This window comes from Gorilla gorilla, chromosome 18 (genome assembly GCF_029281585.2).
Source record: "Gorilla gorilla gorilla isolate KB3781 chromosome 18, NHGRI_mGorGor1-v2.1_pri, whole genome shotgun sequence".
NCBI classification, from domain to species: domain Eukaryota; kingdom Metazoa; phylum Chordata; class Mammalia; order Primates; family Hominidae; genus Gorilla; species Gorilla gorilla.
In genome coordinates, this window is record NC_073242.2 from 98,297,974 (window position 1) to 98,315,744 (window position 17,771).

Genomic DNA, 17,771 nt, shown 5'->3' on the forward strand with positions numbered 1-17,771 from the left:
CTGTAATCCCAGCAATATGGGAGGCTGAGGCAGGAGAATCGCTTGAACCCAGGAGGTGGAGGTTGCAGTGAGCCGAGATCATGCCATTCACTGCTCTCCAGCCTGGGGGGCACAGAGCAAGACTCCATCTTAAAAAAAAAAAAAAAAAAGGCACTCGGGTGAGGCCACAGAGTCAGGCCCCTGACCTAGGAGACCTGACTGTGGCTCAGAAGCTCCCTAAGAAAGCCCAGGAGGTAACTGCCCAGCAGGGACCAGGCAGCATCTTCCTGAGGTTTGCTCACAGGACTCAGGTGCTTCACGTGGTGACACTGGGCTAGGAGCATTGAGGGTTGTTTGCAGGCTGACCGTATAATATGTGGGTCCCAGTGCAGATTAAAATGTAGGGCTCCTTGCTAGGGAAAACAAATAACAACAAGAAGAAAGTACCATTAGTGCTGTGTGTGTGTGTGTGTGTGTGTGTGTGTGTGTGTGTGTGTGTGTATTACAGAAAAGGGGTCCCGATCCAGACCCCAAAAGAGGCTTCTTGGATCTTGTGCAAGAGGGAATTCAGGGCGAGTCTGCAGTGGAAAGTAAAAGCAAATTTATTAAGAGAGTAAAGTAGTGAAAGAACAGCTGCTCCATAGACAGAGTAGGACGTTCCCGAAAGAGAAGGAACGTGTCCACCCTAGATACAATACTCGTATATATGGGGCGATGTGCTCTGCTACAAGGACTTGTGATAAAGGATTAATTTTCTTAATTACTATACTTTACAAGAATCAAATTATCATCTTTAAAGCAAAATTAGGAATGTCTTTGTTCTCCAGATATCGGGATATCTGGACACTCCTAAGTCTGAGTCTGTTTGGTAAACATTACTAATTCATTCCCTTAACCATAAACATCTAGAGGTTAGGAATACCTAACTTGCTGGGAATGCAGCCCAGCAAGTCTCAGCCTCATTTTCCAGCTCTCACTCAAAATGGAGTCACTCTGGTTCGAATGCCTGTGTGTGTGTGTGTGTGTGTGTGTGTGTGTGTGTGTGTATAATTATTATTATTATTATTATTTTTGGAGGCAGAATCTCGCCCTATTGCCCAGGCTAGTGTGCGGTAGCGCCATTCTTGGCTCACTGCAACCTCCGCCTCCCAGGTTCAAGCAATTCTCCTGCCTCAGCCTCCCGAGTATCTGGGATTACAGGCATGCGCCACTACGCCTGGCTAATTTTTTAGTAGAGACGGGGTTTCGCCATGTTGCTCAGGCTGGTCTCGAACTCCTGAGCTCAGTTGATCCACCCACCTTGGCCTTCCAAAAGTGCACAGATCACAGGTATGAGCCACTGTGCCTGGCCTGAAATATAATTTTTTTCCTTCCAAAGTCTGCTTTTTTTTTTTTTTAAGAGATGGGGTCTAAGTCTCTCTCTCAACTTGTCATGATGTTTATTATTTGCTGGAGAAAAATTAAAATGTTAAATTATTAGCATGAATTTTACTGTTCATCTTTACATTGTGCAATGCCAATTCTAAATGCAAATATAAGAGCATTAGCTCCTACACAGAATCACTGAAATTACACAATTTGTATTTCATATGTATTTCCTTCTTAGCAGAACAGTAGAAACTCTACACAACACGAATTCAACTTTTTTTTTTTTTTTTTTTGAGACAGGGTCTCACTCTGTCACCCAGGCCAGAGTGCAGTGGCAAGATCATGGCCCACTGCAGCCTCAACCTCCTGGGTTCAAGCAACCCCCTCACCTCAGCCTCCCGAGTAGCTGGGACTACAGGCACACCCCACCACACCTGGCTAATTTTTGTACTTTTTGTAGAGATGGGGTTTCACCATGTTGTTCAGGCTGCTCTTGAACTCCTGGGGTCAGGCAATCCTCCTGCCTTGGCCTCCCAAAGTGCCGGGATTACAGGCACAAGCCATTGCACCAGCTGAATTCAACTTTTTTTTTTTTTCTTTTGAGACAGAGTCTCACTCTGTGTTACCCGGACTGGAGTACAGTGGCTCAGTCTCAGCTCACTCTGCCTCCTGTTTCAGCCTCCCAAGTAGCTGGGACTACAGGCGCGCACCACCGTGCCCAGCTAATTTTTTGTATTTTAGTAGAGACGGGGTTTCACCATGTTGGCCAGGATGGTCTCAATCTCCTGACCTTGTGATCTTCCCACCTTGCCCTCCCAAAGTGTTGGGATTACAGGCATGAGCCACCGCGACTGGCCTGAATTCAACATTTTTATTTCATTTCTTTTTTTTTTTTTTTTTTTTTTTTTGAGATGGAGTCTTGCTCTGTCTCCCAGGCTGGAATGCAGTGGCACGATCTAGGCTCACTGCAACCTCCACCTCCCAGGTTTAAGTGATTCTCGTGCCTCAGCCTTCCGAGTAGCTGGAATTACAGGCACCCACCACCACGCCTGGCTAATTTTTGTATTTTTAGTAGAGACAGGGTTTCACCATGTTGGCCAGGCTGGTCTCGAACTCCTGACCTCAGGCGATCTGCCTGCCTTGGCCTCCCAAAATGCTAGGATTACATGTGTGAGCTACCGTGCCCAGCCTCATTTCTTGATACATTTACATTCAACCAACACTGTCTGCCTTTGATTTACTGATAAGAAAGGACTGAAAGGAACAAGAACAATGGGTTGCCCTGCTGTGCCATTATTTTCAGTGTAAATGACTGGCTAAAACAAGGAAGTGAATGAGTAAGAAAGATGCAGTCGGGTTCCATGGTCCTCTGTGTTTTTTAGAAAGCCGTTGCCTTCTTTCTGTGTTCGAAACAACGCATGGAAAGTGCATGAAAAGTGTCACCTCTCCAAGCTGTTGGGGCTTCCATTTGCCCACTCTTACATGTAACAGCCATGCCTGCCTTGTACTTGCTTCTAGCCTTGTTGTCCTCCCCCATATGGTGAGTCCACCAGAATCCTGTGCTTATGGGGCACAGTGAACTCCAGATGCAAATGCTCTGGCAAAGAGGAGTGAACACAATCTTACCTCCTCCACTGACATTCATGCTCCCTGTCCCATTGGAGTTCATTTACAAAACACAGGTTCACAGGAGGCTGAGGCAGGAGAATCGCTTGAACACAGGAGGCGGAGGTTGTAGTAAGCCAAGATCGCACCATTGAACTCCAGCCTGGGCGACAGAGCACGACTCTGTCTCAAAAAAAACAAAACAAAACAAAACACACATAAGTTGAAAAATAAGATTATTATGATTTTTTTTTTTTGAGACAGGGTCTCACTCTGTCTCCCAGGATAGAGTGCAGTGGCACGATCACAGTTCACTGCAGTCACAAACTCCTGAGCTCTAGGGATCTTCCAGCCCTAGCCTCCAAGCCCTAGAGTGCAGGCGTGTGCCACCATGCCTGGCTAATTTTTTTTTTTTTTTTTTTTTTTTTTTTTTTAGTAGAGATGAGGTCTTGCTATGTTACCCAGGCTGGAAGAATTTTAGGATGGCAACAGCAGATCATTAGACCAAGCAAACCTGGCCCTCTTGAGCATGGGACCTTGTGTGACTGCAGGTCACAACCGTAGTTGTCTGGCAGTGTTTCAGTCGACATTCTTAGGAGTTTCTGCTTTTACCTGCTTTTAGCCAGGAGTGGCACGCATGAATGCCTTTATTCACTCATACTTTTTTTTTAGGTATGAGCAATGTACCAGTCACTTTCTGAGGCATTGGGGCTATACCAGAGTGAAAAAGGCAAGGCTGCCAGGCGTGGTGGCTCACGCCTGTAATCCCACCCAGCACTTTGGGAGGCTGAGATGGGTGGATCACTTCAGGTCAGGAGTTCAAGACCAGCCTGGCCAACATGGTGAAACCCTGTCTCTACTAAAAATACAAAAATTAGCCGGGCGTGGTGGCACGTGCCTGTAATCCCAGCACTTTGGGAGGCCAAGGTGGGCGGATCACTTGAGGTCAGGAGTTCAAGACCAGCCTGGCCAACATGGTGAAACCCTGTCTCTACTAAAAATACAAAAATTAGCTGGGCGTGGTGGCACGTGCCTGTAATCCCAGCTACTCGGGAGGCTGAGGCACAAGAATCGCTTGAACCCCGGAGGCGGAGGTTGGCAGTGAGCTGAGATAGAGCCACTGCACTCAAGCCTGGGCAACAGAGCGAGACTCTTTCTCAAAAAAGAAAAAAGAAAAAAAAGGCAAAACATGGCCTCAGTGTCAATAGTACTTATCATCTAGAGAGGAAAACCTTTTTTAAAGTACACAATAAATATTTATTTTATTTTTTATTTGTTTATTTTTTACACCACCAGCCTGCCCCACAATAAATATTTACATTACAGTCCTGATAGGGGCTACAAACAGAATTCCAGGAAGGGCAGGAAGACTTACCTAGGTGGGGGGGTTAGGGAAAGAATCCCGGAGGCCAAGGGTATAAGAGTCCTAGGAAGAGGAAGCAAAATATTAATAGCCTCCCAGGCTGAGGGACTAGCATATGCAAAGGCCTTGAGAGGAGCTTTGTTCAGGCAAGAAAAGAAAGAAACCGGCACAGCTGGAGCACAGGCGGCCAGAGGGAGGCCCGCTGTGGGGAAGGGTCGGCCTGGGGAGCTTGTTCTATGTAGCCCTTTCCCCTGACTTCCTGCCTCCACTCCCCAGTGTCCATGCTGATCAGGAATATCAAAAGATGGAAAGGCTCTTGCTCTCTTCTTATAGCAAGTCCAAGACACGTGGTGCTAGACACAGTCTACTTGGTGGAATGCTCAGGGGACCCTGGGCCCAGACCATGTGCTTGTTACCCGCTGAATTAACTATTTCCCATCATTTCCATTCGCCATCTCCAGTGCACTTTCCTATTCCTAAAATGTGGCCTCTCTTTTCTCTGATGTCTCATCACTCTCTCTCTGCTCCCTGTGACCTTTACCATGTTCTATTCTGTATTGTCTGTCTTTACGTGAATATCTTCTTATTCATCCCCACTAGACCAGAAGCCTTTTAAAGGCAAGATCTAGATGTTTCCATTGTTAAATGGCCTTACAAAATCTTTGCGTAGAGTTGACTAAGTTAAATATACATTTCTATATTTTATTTTATTTTTATTTTTATTTTTATTTTTATTTTTTGAGACAGAGTCTTGCTCTGTCACGCATGCTGGAGTGCAGTGGTGCAATCTTGGCTCACTGCAACCTCCAGCTCCTTGGTTCCAGTGATTCTCCCATCTCAGCCTCCTATCTCAGCCTGGCATTACAGGCATGCACCACCACGCCCAGCTAATTTGTATATTTTTAGTAGAGACAGGGTTTTGCCATGTTCGCCAGGCTGGTCTCGAACTCCTGAGCTCAGGTGATCTGCCCGTCTCGGCTACTGCACTCCAGCCTGGGAGACTTGGTCTCAAAAATAAAATATAGGCCGGGTGCAGTGGCTCATGCCTGTAATCCCAGCACTTTGGGAGGCCAAGGTGGGCGGATCACCTGAGGTCAGGATTGCAAAACCAGCCTGACCAACATGGCAAAACCCTGTCTCTATTTTTTAAAAAATTCAAAATTAGCCAGGCATGGTGGCGCATGCCTGTAATCCCACCTACTCCAGAGGCTGAGGCAAGAGAATCGCTTGAACCCGGGAGGCGGAGGTTGCAGTGAGCCGAGATCGTGCATTGCACTCCAGCCTGGGCAACAAGAGCAAAACTGTCTCAAAAATCAACCAATAAATAAATAAATATAAAAGAAAATAAAGAAACCGCATAGTATAATGGCTAAAATTATAGGCCCTATTTCTTTTAAGCAAAATACAAAATCCAGAAACCACAAAGGAAAACATTTGATAAATTTAACTACATCAAAAATGGAAATTTCTTCACCAGAATAAAAAATTTCACAAAGAAAAAATGCCAACTGGGAGAAAAATATTTGCAACTCATATGACAGATAATGGACTTAAAAAAAAAATGGAGTTTTTACGAATCATTAAGGAGAAGCTGAATTATACATACCAGAAAAAAATACAAATTTATGTTTATATATTTGTTAGAAGTATGCAAATTCATAACAGCAAAATGCTATTTTTTTCTACTGGATTAACAAAAATAAGGAGTTTACAACACATGGCACTGATAAGAATATGGGGAAACAGGAATTTTCATAGTGTTTGAGGAAAATGTAAATTATTGGAACCTCTCTGGCCGTATCTATCAAAATTGTAATGCGCATTACCCTTTGAGCCAGAAATTCCATTTCTAGATATTTGTCCTACAGATATACTTGTACATGTCTGTAATGACTTAAGTATCAGAATGCATATTGCACTGGGCACAGTGGCTTATGCCTCTAATCTTGACTACTCAGGAGGCTGAGGTGGGAGAATCACTTGAGGCCAGGAGTTCAAGACCAGCCTGCGCAATATAGCAGGACCCCATCTTCAAAAAAATGTTTATTGCAGCAATATTTGCAATAGCAAAAGATAAAAAGAATTTAAATTACTTTCATTGGAAAGATGGGTAAATAAACTGCATTACATTCATCCTCTGCAGCTATAAAAAATAAGTTATTTCCATATGTGCCAATTATACAAAAGATCTACAAAACATGTTAAATGGGGGGAAAAATCATGGTACACAACAGAGCGTAGAATATAATTTTGTACTTTAAAAAGGTAAGGGAAGGCTGGGCTTGGTGGCTCATGCCTGTAATCCCTACCTCTGAGGTGGGAGGATTGCTTGAGCCCAGGATTTCAAGACCAGCCTGGGCAACATAGCAAAAAAATAAAAATGCCAAGCATGGTGGTGTATGCCTGTAGTCCCAGCTACTTGGGAGGCTGAGATGGAGGATTGCTGGAGCCCAGGAGATTGAGGCTGCAGTGAGCTATGATTGCACTACTGTACTTTAGCCTGGACAACAGAGTGAGACCCTGTCTAAAAAAACTGGGGGAGAGGGGACAAGAAACAGAAATATACACATGTGTGCTTGTAAACACTGAGAAAATGTCTTCATATGAATGATGTCCTCTGAGAAGGGAAACAGCTAGGAGTCTGGAGTAGAAGAGAGCCTTACCTTTTAATATGTACTCTTTTGTACTGTATTATCTTTTCAATAAAAATAAAAAATAAGAACACAGGCTCTGGATGTTGGAAACCTGGCTCCATCATTTTTTTAGCTGAGTAACCTCAACCCTCTAACCCTCAGTTTCTGCAAATATAAGATGGGGCTAATAACCTTCCTCTAGGCCGGGCGAAGTGGCTCACGCCTATAATCCCAGCACTTTGGGAGGCCGAGGCGGGCAGATCATGAGGTCAGGAGATCGAGACCATCCTGGCTAACACGGTGAAACCCTGTCTCTACTAAAAATACAAAAAATTAGCCGGTCGTGGTGGTGGGCGCCTGTAGTCCCAGCTACTCGGGAGGCTAAGGCAGGAGAATGGTGTGAACCCAGGAGGCGGAGCTTGCAGTGAGCCAAGAGTGCGCCACTGCACTCCAGCCTGGGCGACAGAGCACAATTCCGTCCCAAAAATAAATAAATAAATAAAAATAACCTTCCTCTGTAGGACTGGCAGAAAAATTAGATCATATATAGAAAGTACCTAAAATAGTACCTGACCCAAAAAGTAGTAGTATTTGAGGCAAAAAGCCCTGGACCAGAAGTAACTTTACAAGTAGCTGCAGACAAGTCACATGACCCCCTGTGGCCCAATTGCCTCCTGTACCTAGTTGGACGAGTTGGTCCCTAAATCTCCTTACTTTTTTTTTTTAATTTTATTTTTTGGGTGAGTCTCACTCTGTTGCCCAGGCTGGAGTGCAGTGGCATGATCTTGGCTCACTGCAACCTCCGCCTCCCCAGTAGCTGGGATTACAGGTGCGTGCTACCACACCTGCTAATTTTTATTTTTAGTAGAGATGGGGTTTCACCTTGTTGGCCAGGCTGGACTCAAACTCCTGACCTCAAATGATCCACCTACCTTGGCCTCCCAAGTGCTGGGATTTCAGGCCTGAGCCACCACACCCGGCCTCAGTTCCCTTATTTTTGTTTCCCTGTTCCTTTGAAACCTGTTTCTTGCTAGAAGTTCTAGCTCCCAAGCTGGGAGGATTTTTTAGGGAAGTAGGAGCTCCTGTGAGTAGGTACTTTTGACACCCTCCCAATTCCATATCAGACCATAAAATCGGAGCATTGGTCATGAAAAATGGAAACTGTAGTAGCAGACTTTTTTTTTTTTTTGAGACAGAGTCTCACTCACTCTGTTGCCCAGGCTGGAGTGCAGTGGCTCGATCTTGGCTCGCTGCAACCTCCGCCTCCTGGGTTCAAGTGATTCTCCTGCCTCGCCCTCTGAGTAGCTGAGATTATAGGCGTGTGCCACTTTTTTAAGATGGAGTCTAGCTCTGTCACCCAGGCTGGAGTTCAGTGGTGCCATCTCGGCTCACTGGGCTCACTGCAACCTCCGCCTCCTGGGTTCAAGTGATTCTCCTGCTTCATCCTCCGAAGTAGCTGGGATTACAGGTGCCTGCCACCACGCCCAGCTAATTTTTTATATTTTTAGCAGAAACAAGGTTTCACTGTGTTGGCCAGGCTGGTCTTAAACTATCCTGACCTCGTGATCTGCCCGCCTCGGCCTTCCAAAGTGCTGGGACTACAAATGGCAAATTTTTGTATTTTTGGTAGAGACACGGTTTCACCATGTTGGCCAGGCTGGTCACTAACTCCTGATCTCAAGTAATCTGCCCATTTTGGCCTCTCAAAGTGCTGGGATTACAGGCATGTGCCACCGCACCGGCCTGGTGACAGATTTTTAAAGTAGGGGCAAGGAAAGGCATGATTGCTCAAGAAATAGCCTCCTAGGCCAGGCGGGGTGGCTCATGCCTGTAATAGCAATACTTTGGGAGGCCGAGGCAGGCAGATCACAAGGTCAAGAGATTGAGACCATCATGGCCAACATGGTGAAACCCTGTCTCTACTAAAAATACAAAAATTAGCTGGGCGTGGTGGTGCGCACCTGTAGTCCCAGCTACTCAGGAGGCTGAAGCAGGAGAATTGCTTGAACCCTGGAGGCAGAGGTTACAGTGAGCCGAGATCGTGCAACCGCACTCCAGCCTGGCAACAGAGTGAGACTCCGTCTCAAAAAAAAAAAAAAAAAGCCTCCTGGGTTTCATAAGATAGTTGCCCGTTCTGTGGGTGCCAGCAGAGGGCTTTATGGGGAGCTGGGGAGGAAAATGCTGGTAATCATTTGCTCTGGGAGCAACCGTATCTGGGCAGTCTTGCCTGTCTGTGGTCCTGAGGTCTCTGCCATGCTTTGGGACTGAATAAAGGAGTCTGGGAACTATGATTGGGCCTGGGAGTAAAGGGGAGCAGAAGCCCCAAGGCTATGTAGCTAGGCATGGGGTGAGTGAGAAACACAATGGGAAACCTATCTCAGTACGAGGGCTAGCGCCACCCCTGCCTCCTTCTCCAACCCAAGATGGCCATGCATTATCTTCTTTTTTTTTTTTTTTTTTTCGCACCGTCATGGCTCACTACAGCCTTGACCTCCCAGGCTCAGATGATCCTCCCAACCCCAGCCTCCTCAGTAGCTGGGACTACAGGCATGTGCCACCACACCTGGCTGATTTTTGTATATTTTGTAGAGATGGGGTTTTGCCACGTTGCCCACGCTGGTCTCAAACTCCTGGACTCAAGTGATTTGCCTGCCTTGGCCTCCCAAAGTGCGGATTACAGGCATGAGCCACTGCACCCAGCCACATTATCTTCAGGAAGTTTGTGGATGTCCTCACAGATCTCCTCAGGCAGGAGGAGAGGGCAGTTCAGTCGTACTGAGAAATGCCGGCACAGTAGACAGGCGGTCATGGCTGTCTCTCTCATGCAGGTGCTGAGCGCCGTCCTCAAGGATCTCTACCACCTGCTGAAGCACGTAGTGTGTCTGGAGCCCGATGACGTGGCCAAGCTCCATGCCCAGTTGGCCCTAGAAGAGCTGGATGACATCATGAAAAACTTCCTGTTCCCTCCACAGAAGCTGGAGAAGAAGATCATGGTCCTGCCGTAGACCTGGCTTCAAGGACATGGAGGAGGCAGGCAGGGCCAGGCACCCAGAGCCGTGCCCAGGTCTTCCAGCAGGTGGCCCTGCTGCCTCTTGAGTGCTGGCAGCATGGCTGACCCTCAGGGTGGTTTTATGGTGCAGGTCACTTGGGTCTTCAGGGTCCCTTCCGAAGGCATCTGTTTAGCACTCCCGCATTCAGCCTGAGGGGTGTGCAGTTAAGAGAAAACAGTTACAGATCTCATTAATCTACATTTTTCACTGTCCTCTAGCATTGAAAGAAGGATGTCTACCTGGTGAAAGTATATTTTAACATGACTGATGGAATTTCACTAATTGCCCACTCTCTTGGAACTTGAGGAGAAGCGGTTGGCCACCCATATGTCACCTAGCTCTATATTCTTTCAGGCTGAGATTCTTCTTCCTCAGGAAAATGGGGAGCAGAACTGGCCACCCTTGGCTGCTCAAGAGGCATTTCAGAGTAGGAGATGCAGTTGGAGGTGGGGAGGGGAAGGAAATAGTTATCAAATAATGCAAAATGGAACAAAATTATCTTGGATGGAAAGAACAACAGGGCTAAATCTGGTCCTCTGGTGTCGAGATGGAAAACTGTGGAGTTGAAGAGGCTCTGATGCCCAGAAAGGACAATCAAGCTGGTTGACTCTTCCAGAGAAGAAGGGTAAGCCCTCTATTTATCCTCCCAGGCCATTCTTCTTCACTCTTGCTGCTGTTTGCAGAGAGTTGCCCTGATTATCAGGAGAAAAGAACCACGAGCATCCAGAGAGTTTACATCCTGCCTTCTGTCCTCTGCTCCTTCAGAAAGATGAATGCCTAGACAATGGGTTCACACTGAATGCAGGCTGGAAAGAATGCATGCTGGTGGCCTAATGCCAGGGCTGTTGAAACAATTTCAGATATAGCACTGTGGTCTCCACTTTATTTCTTTATATATTTTGGCCGCTGCATTTTGATTGCAGCTAAAAGAGATAACAGAAAGGAGATACTGGCTGGCTGCTTCATATTAGCCCTCTCTGTTGTCAACACCTTGATGAGGCCAACACAGAGATGCTTGATCAGTCCTCAGCTTTGCAGGGCTAGATACAGAATTTTATCACAGGATTTTATCACGCTCTCTGGGGTGACCAGACCCACAGGAACCAAAACGCAGTTTCCAAAAGCTGAGTGACTGAAGGATCTATACACAAACATGGCTATTTGCTAGTTAACAACAGGATATTTCTCTCTGGCCAGATCACAGACATGGTTCTGAGTCAGATCTTCCTTGGTGGCATCCCTTTAAAGAGGCCATCTTATGAACAGGATCACAAGTGAGCTTAGTGAGCAGAGAATTAGAACAAATCTAGCTAGGTGTGTTTAAGGAATATTTCCATTCAGCTAGTGTAGCTGTATTAATTTCTATTCTCCAAATCAAGGATGTCTAGAAAATGGGCATTGTGGCTTTCAAATCTAAGAAGAATCTCCTTTGGGCCAGCTGGATGTACAATAAAAATGCTTGTTTCTTGGCCTTCCTTTAACTAGACTCCACGCAACCCACTTCAGACCAGCAGACCGAATGTGTTGCACAATCCATTTCACTTACAACTTCATTTGCATTAACCGCATTCCAGTTCTGAGGACAGATCCTGATTGACCACCTTGATTAGTCTAAGACACTATCTAGTCCAAAATCCTCAAGTGCCTCATGAAGCACCCTAGTACCTTTATCTCTATTTATAGATCACCTCTTAATTTGAACTATTTGGCAAGTGGCTGAAAACATCTGTTCTTTATTGATTTTTTTTGAGGTGGGGTCTCACTACATTGCCCAGGCTATTCTCGACTTCTGGACTCAAGCAGTCCTCCCCCCTCAGCCTCCTGAGTACCTGGGATTACAGGTATGTGCCATTATGCCTAGCTCTGTATTGATCTATTTCCTCTTTCTTTCTTTTTTTTTTTTGAGACAGAGTCTCACTGTGTCACCCAGGCAGGAGTGCATTGGCACAACCTTGGCTCACTGCAACCTCCAACTCCTGGGCTCAAGCATCAGCCTCCCAAGTAGCTGGAACCACAGGTGCGCACCACCATGCCTGGCTAATTTTTGTGTTTTTAGTAGAGACAGGGTTTCTCCATATTGGCCAGGCTGATCTTGAACTACTGGCCTCAGGTGATCTGCCCACTTTGGCCTCCCAAAGTGCTGGGATTACAGGCATGAGCCACCGTGCCTGACCTTTATTTTAAGACAGTTTTGCTCTGTTGCCCAAGCTGGTATGGAGTAGTGCAGTCATGGCTCACTGCAGCCTTGACCTCCTGGGCTCAAGGAATTCTCCCACCTCAGCACCCCCGAGTAGCTGGGATCACAGGTGTGCACCACCATGCCTGGCTAATTTTTAAAATTTTAGCAGAGATGAGGTCTCGCTATGTTGCCCAGGCTTGTCTCAAACTCCTAGGCTCAAGCAATCCTCCTTACTCGGTTTCCTAAAGTGTTGGGATTACAGGCATGAGCTACCATGCCTGGCCTATTTTTTTTTCTTTTTAACAGACAGGGTCTCACTTTGTCACCCAGGCTGGAGTGAAGTGGCATAATCATACCTCACTGCAGCCTTGACCTCCTGGGCTCAAGCAATCCATCCACCTTAACATCCCAAGTAGCTGGGACCACAGGTGTGCATTATTGCACCTGGCTAATTTTTTTTTTGTAGAGACAGGGTCTTGCTATGTTGCCCAGGCTGGTCTTGAACTGCTGGCCTCAAGCAGTCCTCCCACGTTAGCCTTCCAAAGCACTGGGTTTATAGGTGTGAGCCACCACACTGGGCTCTAATGTAATCCTCTTAAACATGAGCAAATTATTAAAAATTTTCAGATTTTCTATATTGTGTGTGTGTGTGTGTGTGTGTGTGTGTGTGTGTGTGTGTGTGTGTGTGTATGAATGATAGTCCTTGGGAAAGAATGTTAAAACTTTAGGATAATAAAAGCACAAAAACGGCCAGGCACAGTGGCTTACGCCTGTAATCCCAACACTTTGGGAGGCCGAAGTGGGCAGATCACCTGAGGTCGGGAGTTCGAGACCAGCCTGACCAACATGGAGAAACCCCGTCTCTACTAAAAATACAAAATTAGCCGGGTGTGGTGGCGCATGCCTGTAATCCCAGCTACTCAGGAGGCTGAGGCGGGAGAATCGCTTGAACCTGGGAAGCAGAGATTGCGGTGAGCCGAAATTGCGCCATTGCACTCCAGCCTGGGCAACAAGAGCGAAACTCTGTCCCAGAAGATAAATAAAAGCACAAAAACTTAAACGAAATACACGGGAACAAAAGTGACACTTCCCTACATGGACCCTGTGAGGTGTGTCTTGCCTCCCATCCCCACCCTGCTCTTCTCCCTCAGAGACCACCTTCCCACCTCCCACTGCCCCTTCTGCTGCCGCCTCCACCCGGCTCGCTGAGGCTCTGCTGGCCCCTCACCTTCAGCGTCCTCCACCACCCAGCAGCCTTTCTCCTAGACTCCTCTGTGGCACTCACTCAGCCTTGTGCTTGGTCCCGTGCTGCCTCCTCTCCTTTTTCCCCTCCTAGGCTCTTCCTCCTCTTCCCAGGCCCGCCATCCACCACCCCCTTGCTCTACAGGGGATGGCTCAGCCACAGGAGACATGCAGAGGCCCCACTTGTGGCTACAGCCAAACCCCAGGCTTCTGCCCAAGCTTCAACTGCTTTTTCAGGTTAGACTTCCTGAACATTCTGGAGAGTTTCCCCTCTCTGCTTTGTTTTTCTTCCTCCTTGGCACAAACTTGCCCTTCTCCAAGTTCTCTGTTATTTAATCAGAAATCTCTTAACTTTTGCTTTGCTCCTTATCATCTCTCCACACTCATAATTTCCCAATCTCCTCTTCCATGTCCCTTGCTTTGTTGTTGCTTTTTTTTTTTTTCTTTTTGTATTTTTAGTAGAGACAGGGTTTCACCTTCTTGGCCAGGCTGGTCTTGAACTCCTGACCTCATGATCCACCTGCCTTGGCCTCCCAAAGTGCTGGGATGACAGGCATGAGCCACCGCACCCGGCTTTTTTTTTTTTTTTTTTTGAGACAGAGTTTTGCTCTGTTGCCCTGGCTGGAGTGCAATGGTGCGATCTTGGCTCACTGCAGCATCCGCCTCCTGGGTTCAAGCAATTCTCCTGCCTTAGCCTCCCAAGTAGCTGGGATTACAGGCATCTGCCACCACGCCCAACTATTTTTTTTTTATTTTTAGTAGAGACAGGGTTTCGCCATGTTGGCCAGGCTGGTCTCCAACTCCTGACCTCAGGTGGTCTGCCCGCCTCGGCCTCCCAAAGTGCTGGGATTACAGGCATGAGCTACTGCACCTGGCCCTTGCTTCGTTTGTTCACCCCTCTCCTCCACTTCTTTGCTTTCCTATGGCTCTGCCTGCTCATCCACATGTAACAGCCAGTGTGCCAGGGACTGGGGTGTAGGAAAGCAAACCACAAGCAATGACAACAATTTATCGAGCACCTATTACGTACCAGATGCTGCACTGGGCCCTGAGAACACAACAGTGAACAAAACAGAACTCTTACCCTCGGGGAGAGTTTATGAGGCAGTGGAGGGAGACAGATAACAAATAAGATAAACAATGTCAAGTGGGGCCGGGCACGGTGGCTCACACCTGTAATCCCAGCAATTTGGGAGGCCGAGGCAGGCGGATCACCTGAGGTCAGGAGTTTGAGACCAGCCTGGCCAACATGGCGAAACCCTGTCTCTACTAAAAATACAAAAATTAGGCAGGTGTGGTTGGGCGCGCCTGTAATCCCAGCTGCTCAGGAGGCTGAGGCGGGAGAATCGCTTAAACCCAGGAGGCAGAGGTTGCAGTGAATGAGATTGTGCCACTGCACTCCAGCCTGGATGAAGAGCAAGACTCCATCTCAAAAAAAAAAAAGAAAAGAAAAGAAAGTAAAGTGGTGAGAGATGCTATGGAGAAAATAAAGTCAGGAGGGAGGAGCGTGGGAACAGTAAGTTGAGATTTGTTGTTCAGAGGTAGCCTCGCTGAGAAGTTGCTATTTGAATAACGATCAGGAGGTGAATTAATGAGCACTAAAATAATGGGGAAAGAGTGTTCCAGGTAATGGGAACAGCAAGTGCCAAGGCCCAGAGGTAAGAGCAGGTCTCAGGAGGAAGGGGTGCTGAAGTAAGAGGATCGCTTGTGTCCAGGAGTTTGAGGCAGCAGTGAGCTGTGACTGCACCTCTGCACTCCAGCCTGGGCAGCAGAGTGAGAGCCTGTCCCCAAAATGGAAAAAATAAAAGAAATGCATATAACCATACCCAGCCAGTTTTTTCCCCTCCATAAAAAGGAAGCAGTGATCCCCAGCCCTTTTCATGCCACCCCCCAACTTGGCCTCGGTGGCTCTGTTGTTTCAGCTCCTCTTCTCTGGTAGCAGCAGTTTCTCCTCTTTGGCTCAAAAAGGAGAGCAAGCGTGTTGATTTACCCTGGGTCCATCCACCTGTTTTGTCTCTTTGTCTGCGAGGGTGACTGAATGAAGTGCTGCCTGCCACCTGACTGTGCCTCTCACCCAACTGTTTGCCGCATTGGAGGGCTGGCTACAACATGTGAAAGTGGATCAATTGATAAGTCGAGAGATGAGTCATCTGACCTGTGCAAAACCAGATAAGCTTCTGCAGTCTTTGCACAGAAATCTAAAATCTCGGCCAGAATTTCTGTGGCAAAGGGAGAGAGAGTCAGAAACCGGAGCTGTGAGAGGTGCCACATTTCCCTGACCATGAGGGGTCTTCTTCCCCAATACGCCCCTTCCCCCAGCAGCAGCTTTGACCTCAGAGAGCCTGGCTGTGTCCTCAGCAAGCTCTGCAGCCACAGACATGCTGCAGTCACATGCAGCAGCCACACTGCAGTGCGCGGCACCTCTGCCTGCCATGCTCCACTCTGTTGGAACTGAATCACTGCTTGGGGGTTGGGAACCTGTGTTGCTCCTTACAATACCCGGTGCTGCCTCTTTCCTGCAGGCAGAGCTCAGGGCTGTGCTCAGCGCCCTCTGCACAGGCTGGCAAGGTGAGGGGGCAATGCAGACCCCACCTTCGGCCCTGGAAAGCTGAAACATCATTAGGGAGGTCATCCCCTGTTGTCCTCCCCAGTTCTTCATAGGGAGTCCGTAGCTCCACGCTACCAGGCCTCAGTTTTTGTGGCCCTCCTCCAGAGTGCCCTCTGCGGTTCTTTGTAACACAGTGTTGCAAGATCAGTGTTTGCATTTCCTTTATTTTGGAAAGTCATTTTCCATCCATAAGCTTGTCTGATTCTCACAACAATCTTGAAGAACAGGGAGGCAGGCTCTTGACATCCTCCCTTGGTGGGATTTGGCTCCAAGTCTGCTGGGTCGCAGCCAGGAGCCTGTTTACTACATCGGAAGACCCTCCATGAAATGTTTTGAACATCTGTTGAATACAATGGAGCTTCTTCCCCACAAAGTGAGTACAGAAGTAAAAGCCTTTCAAGCAGAGTAGAGTTTGAGATGCAAACTCAGGTGCTCACATATACACATGAACCCCAACACGTGGGGCCCACCAAGAAGGCGTTTGCGCTCCACTGACACATGGTCGGCGCTGCCTACCACCTCCCCCGTGCTGGCCCTCTGCCCTCCAGTCTGAGGAGTGGTACAGCCCGCAGGTACAATGCCTGGCTGCTGTGCGTATTTGTGTACATTTTCAGACGATACGTGATGTGACTTAGAACAAGTTTAATGTATCTGTAGTTTGTAATATGTGCACTTGGCACTTTTTTTTTGGAGACAGTCTCTCTCTGTCACCCAGGCTGGAGTGCAGTGGCACAATCACAGCTCGCTGAAATCTCTATTTCTCAGGCTCAGGTGATCCTCCCACCTCAGCCTCCTGAGTAGCTGGAACTACAGACGTGCACCACCACACTCAGCTAATTTTTTTTTTTTAGACAGAGTCTTGCTCTGTTGTCCAGGCTGGAGTGCAGTGGTGCAATCTCGGTTCACAGCAACCTCTGCCTCCCGGGTTCAAGCAATTCTCCTGCCTCAGCCTCCCGAGTAGCTGGGACTACAGGGGCGTGCTACCATGCCTAGCTAATTTTCGTATTTTTTAAAAAGTAGAGACAGGGTTTCACCATGTTGCCCAGTCTGGTCTCAAACTCCTGGGCTCAAAAGATCCACCTGCCTCGGCCTCCCAAAGTGCTGGGATTACAGGCTTGAACCACTGTGCCCAGCACGATACATATTAATTCCCTTGACCCTCACACTCTGAGATAGGTCTTACTATGACTACAGATGGGAAAACTGAGGCACACAAGAGGCAAATTACTTGCCCAGATTACATGACCAGTAAGGAGTAGCCAAACCAGTATTTGGACCCAGGTAGTCTTTCTCCAAAGGCTGTGCTTTTTACCCTGTGCATTGCTGCTACCCAAGAGATACCGTATTTCCAAAGAAAGAAAAATTCCCACGATCTCACCTCAACTCCTGCCCAAGATTACCACTGACAACTGGTGCAAAATCCCTCTAGATCTTTATTTATTACCATATTTTATTACCCCAAATAGTGCCCCGCATCATTTTTTCTGAGTCATATACCTTGGAGACACTCATATCAGTACTCACAGATCTCTTCCTTTGTGATGATGGCATGGCTTCCATTGTTTGGGTAAACTGCAGCTTACGCATTTGTTTATTGATGGTTCTGTTGACTTGTTTCTAATTTCCAATGGTTTTTCAATGATTCTCAGACATAACTTTGCATACCGAAATGTTTCTATGCAATAGGTCTTAAAAGGTTGGAGTGCCAGATCAAAAGTGTATAACCATTTCAAATGTTAGTACC

General features: G+C 47.3%; 2 protein-coding genes across 4 annotated transcripts in view; both read left to right on the forward strand.

The window, feature by feature from the left end:
* TANGO6 (transport and golgi organization 6 homolog) overlaps positions 1-11,479 on the forward strand; it is a 241,422-nt gene extending 229,943 nt beyond the window's left edge. The window contains exon 18 of the mRNA XM_019011975.4: positions 9,777-11,479. Within this exon, the coding sequence (XP_018867520.3) occupies positions 9,777-9,953 (177 nt within the window). The 3' untranslated portion in view covers positions 9,954-11,479. The remainder of the gene's footprint in view (positions 1-9,776) is intronic.
* The window catches only part of HAS3 (hyaluronan synthase 3), a 40,493-nt gene continuing 33,226 nt past the window's right edge, over positions 10,505-17,771 (forward strand). The window contains exons 1-2 of one of the 3 annotated variants that reach the window (XM_055366274.2): positions 10,505-10,623; positions 11,750-11,839. The gene's annotated coding sequence lies outside the window, so the exon portion shown is untranslated. Of the gene's footprint in view, positions 10,624-11,749; positions 12,016-17,771 lie in introns of all 3 variants that reach the window. The other 2 variants (XM_063699678.1, XM_063699677.1) reach the window with 2 other exon arrangements.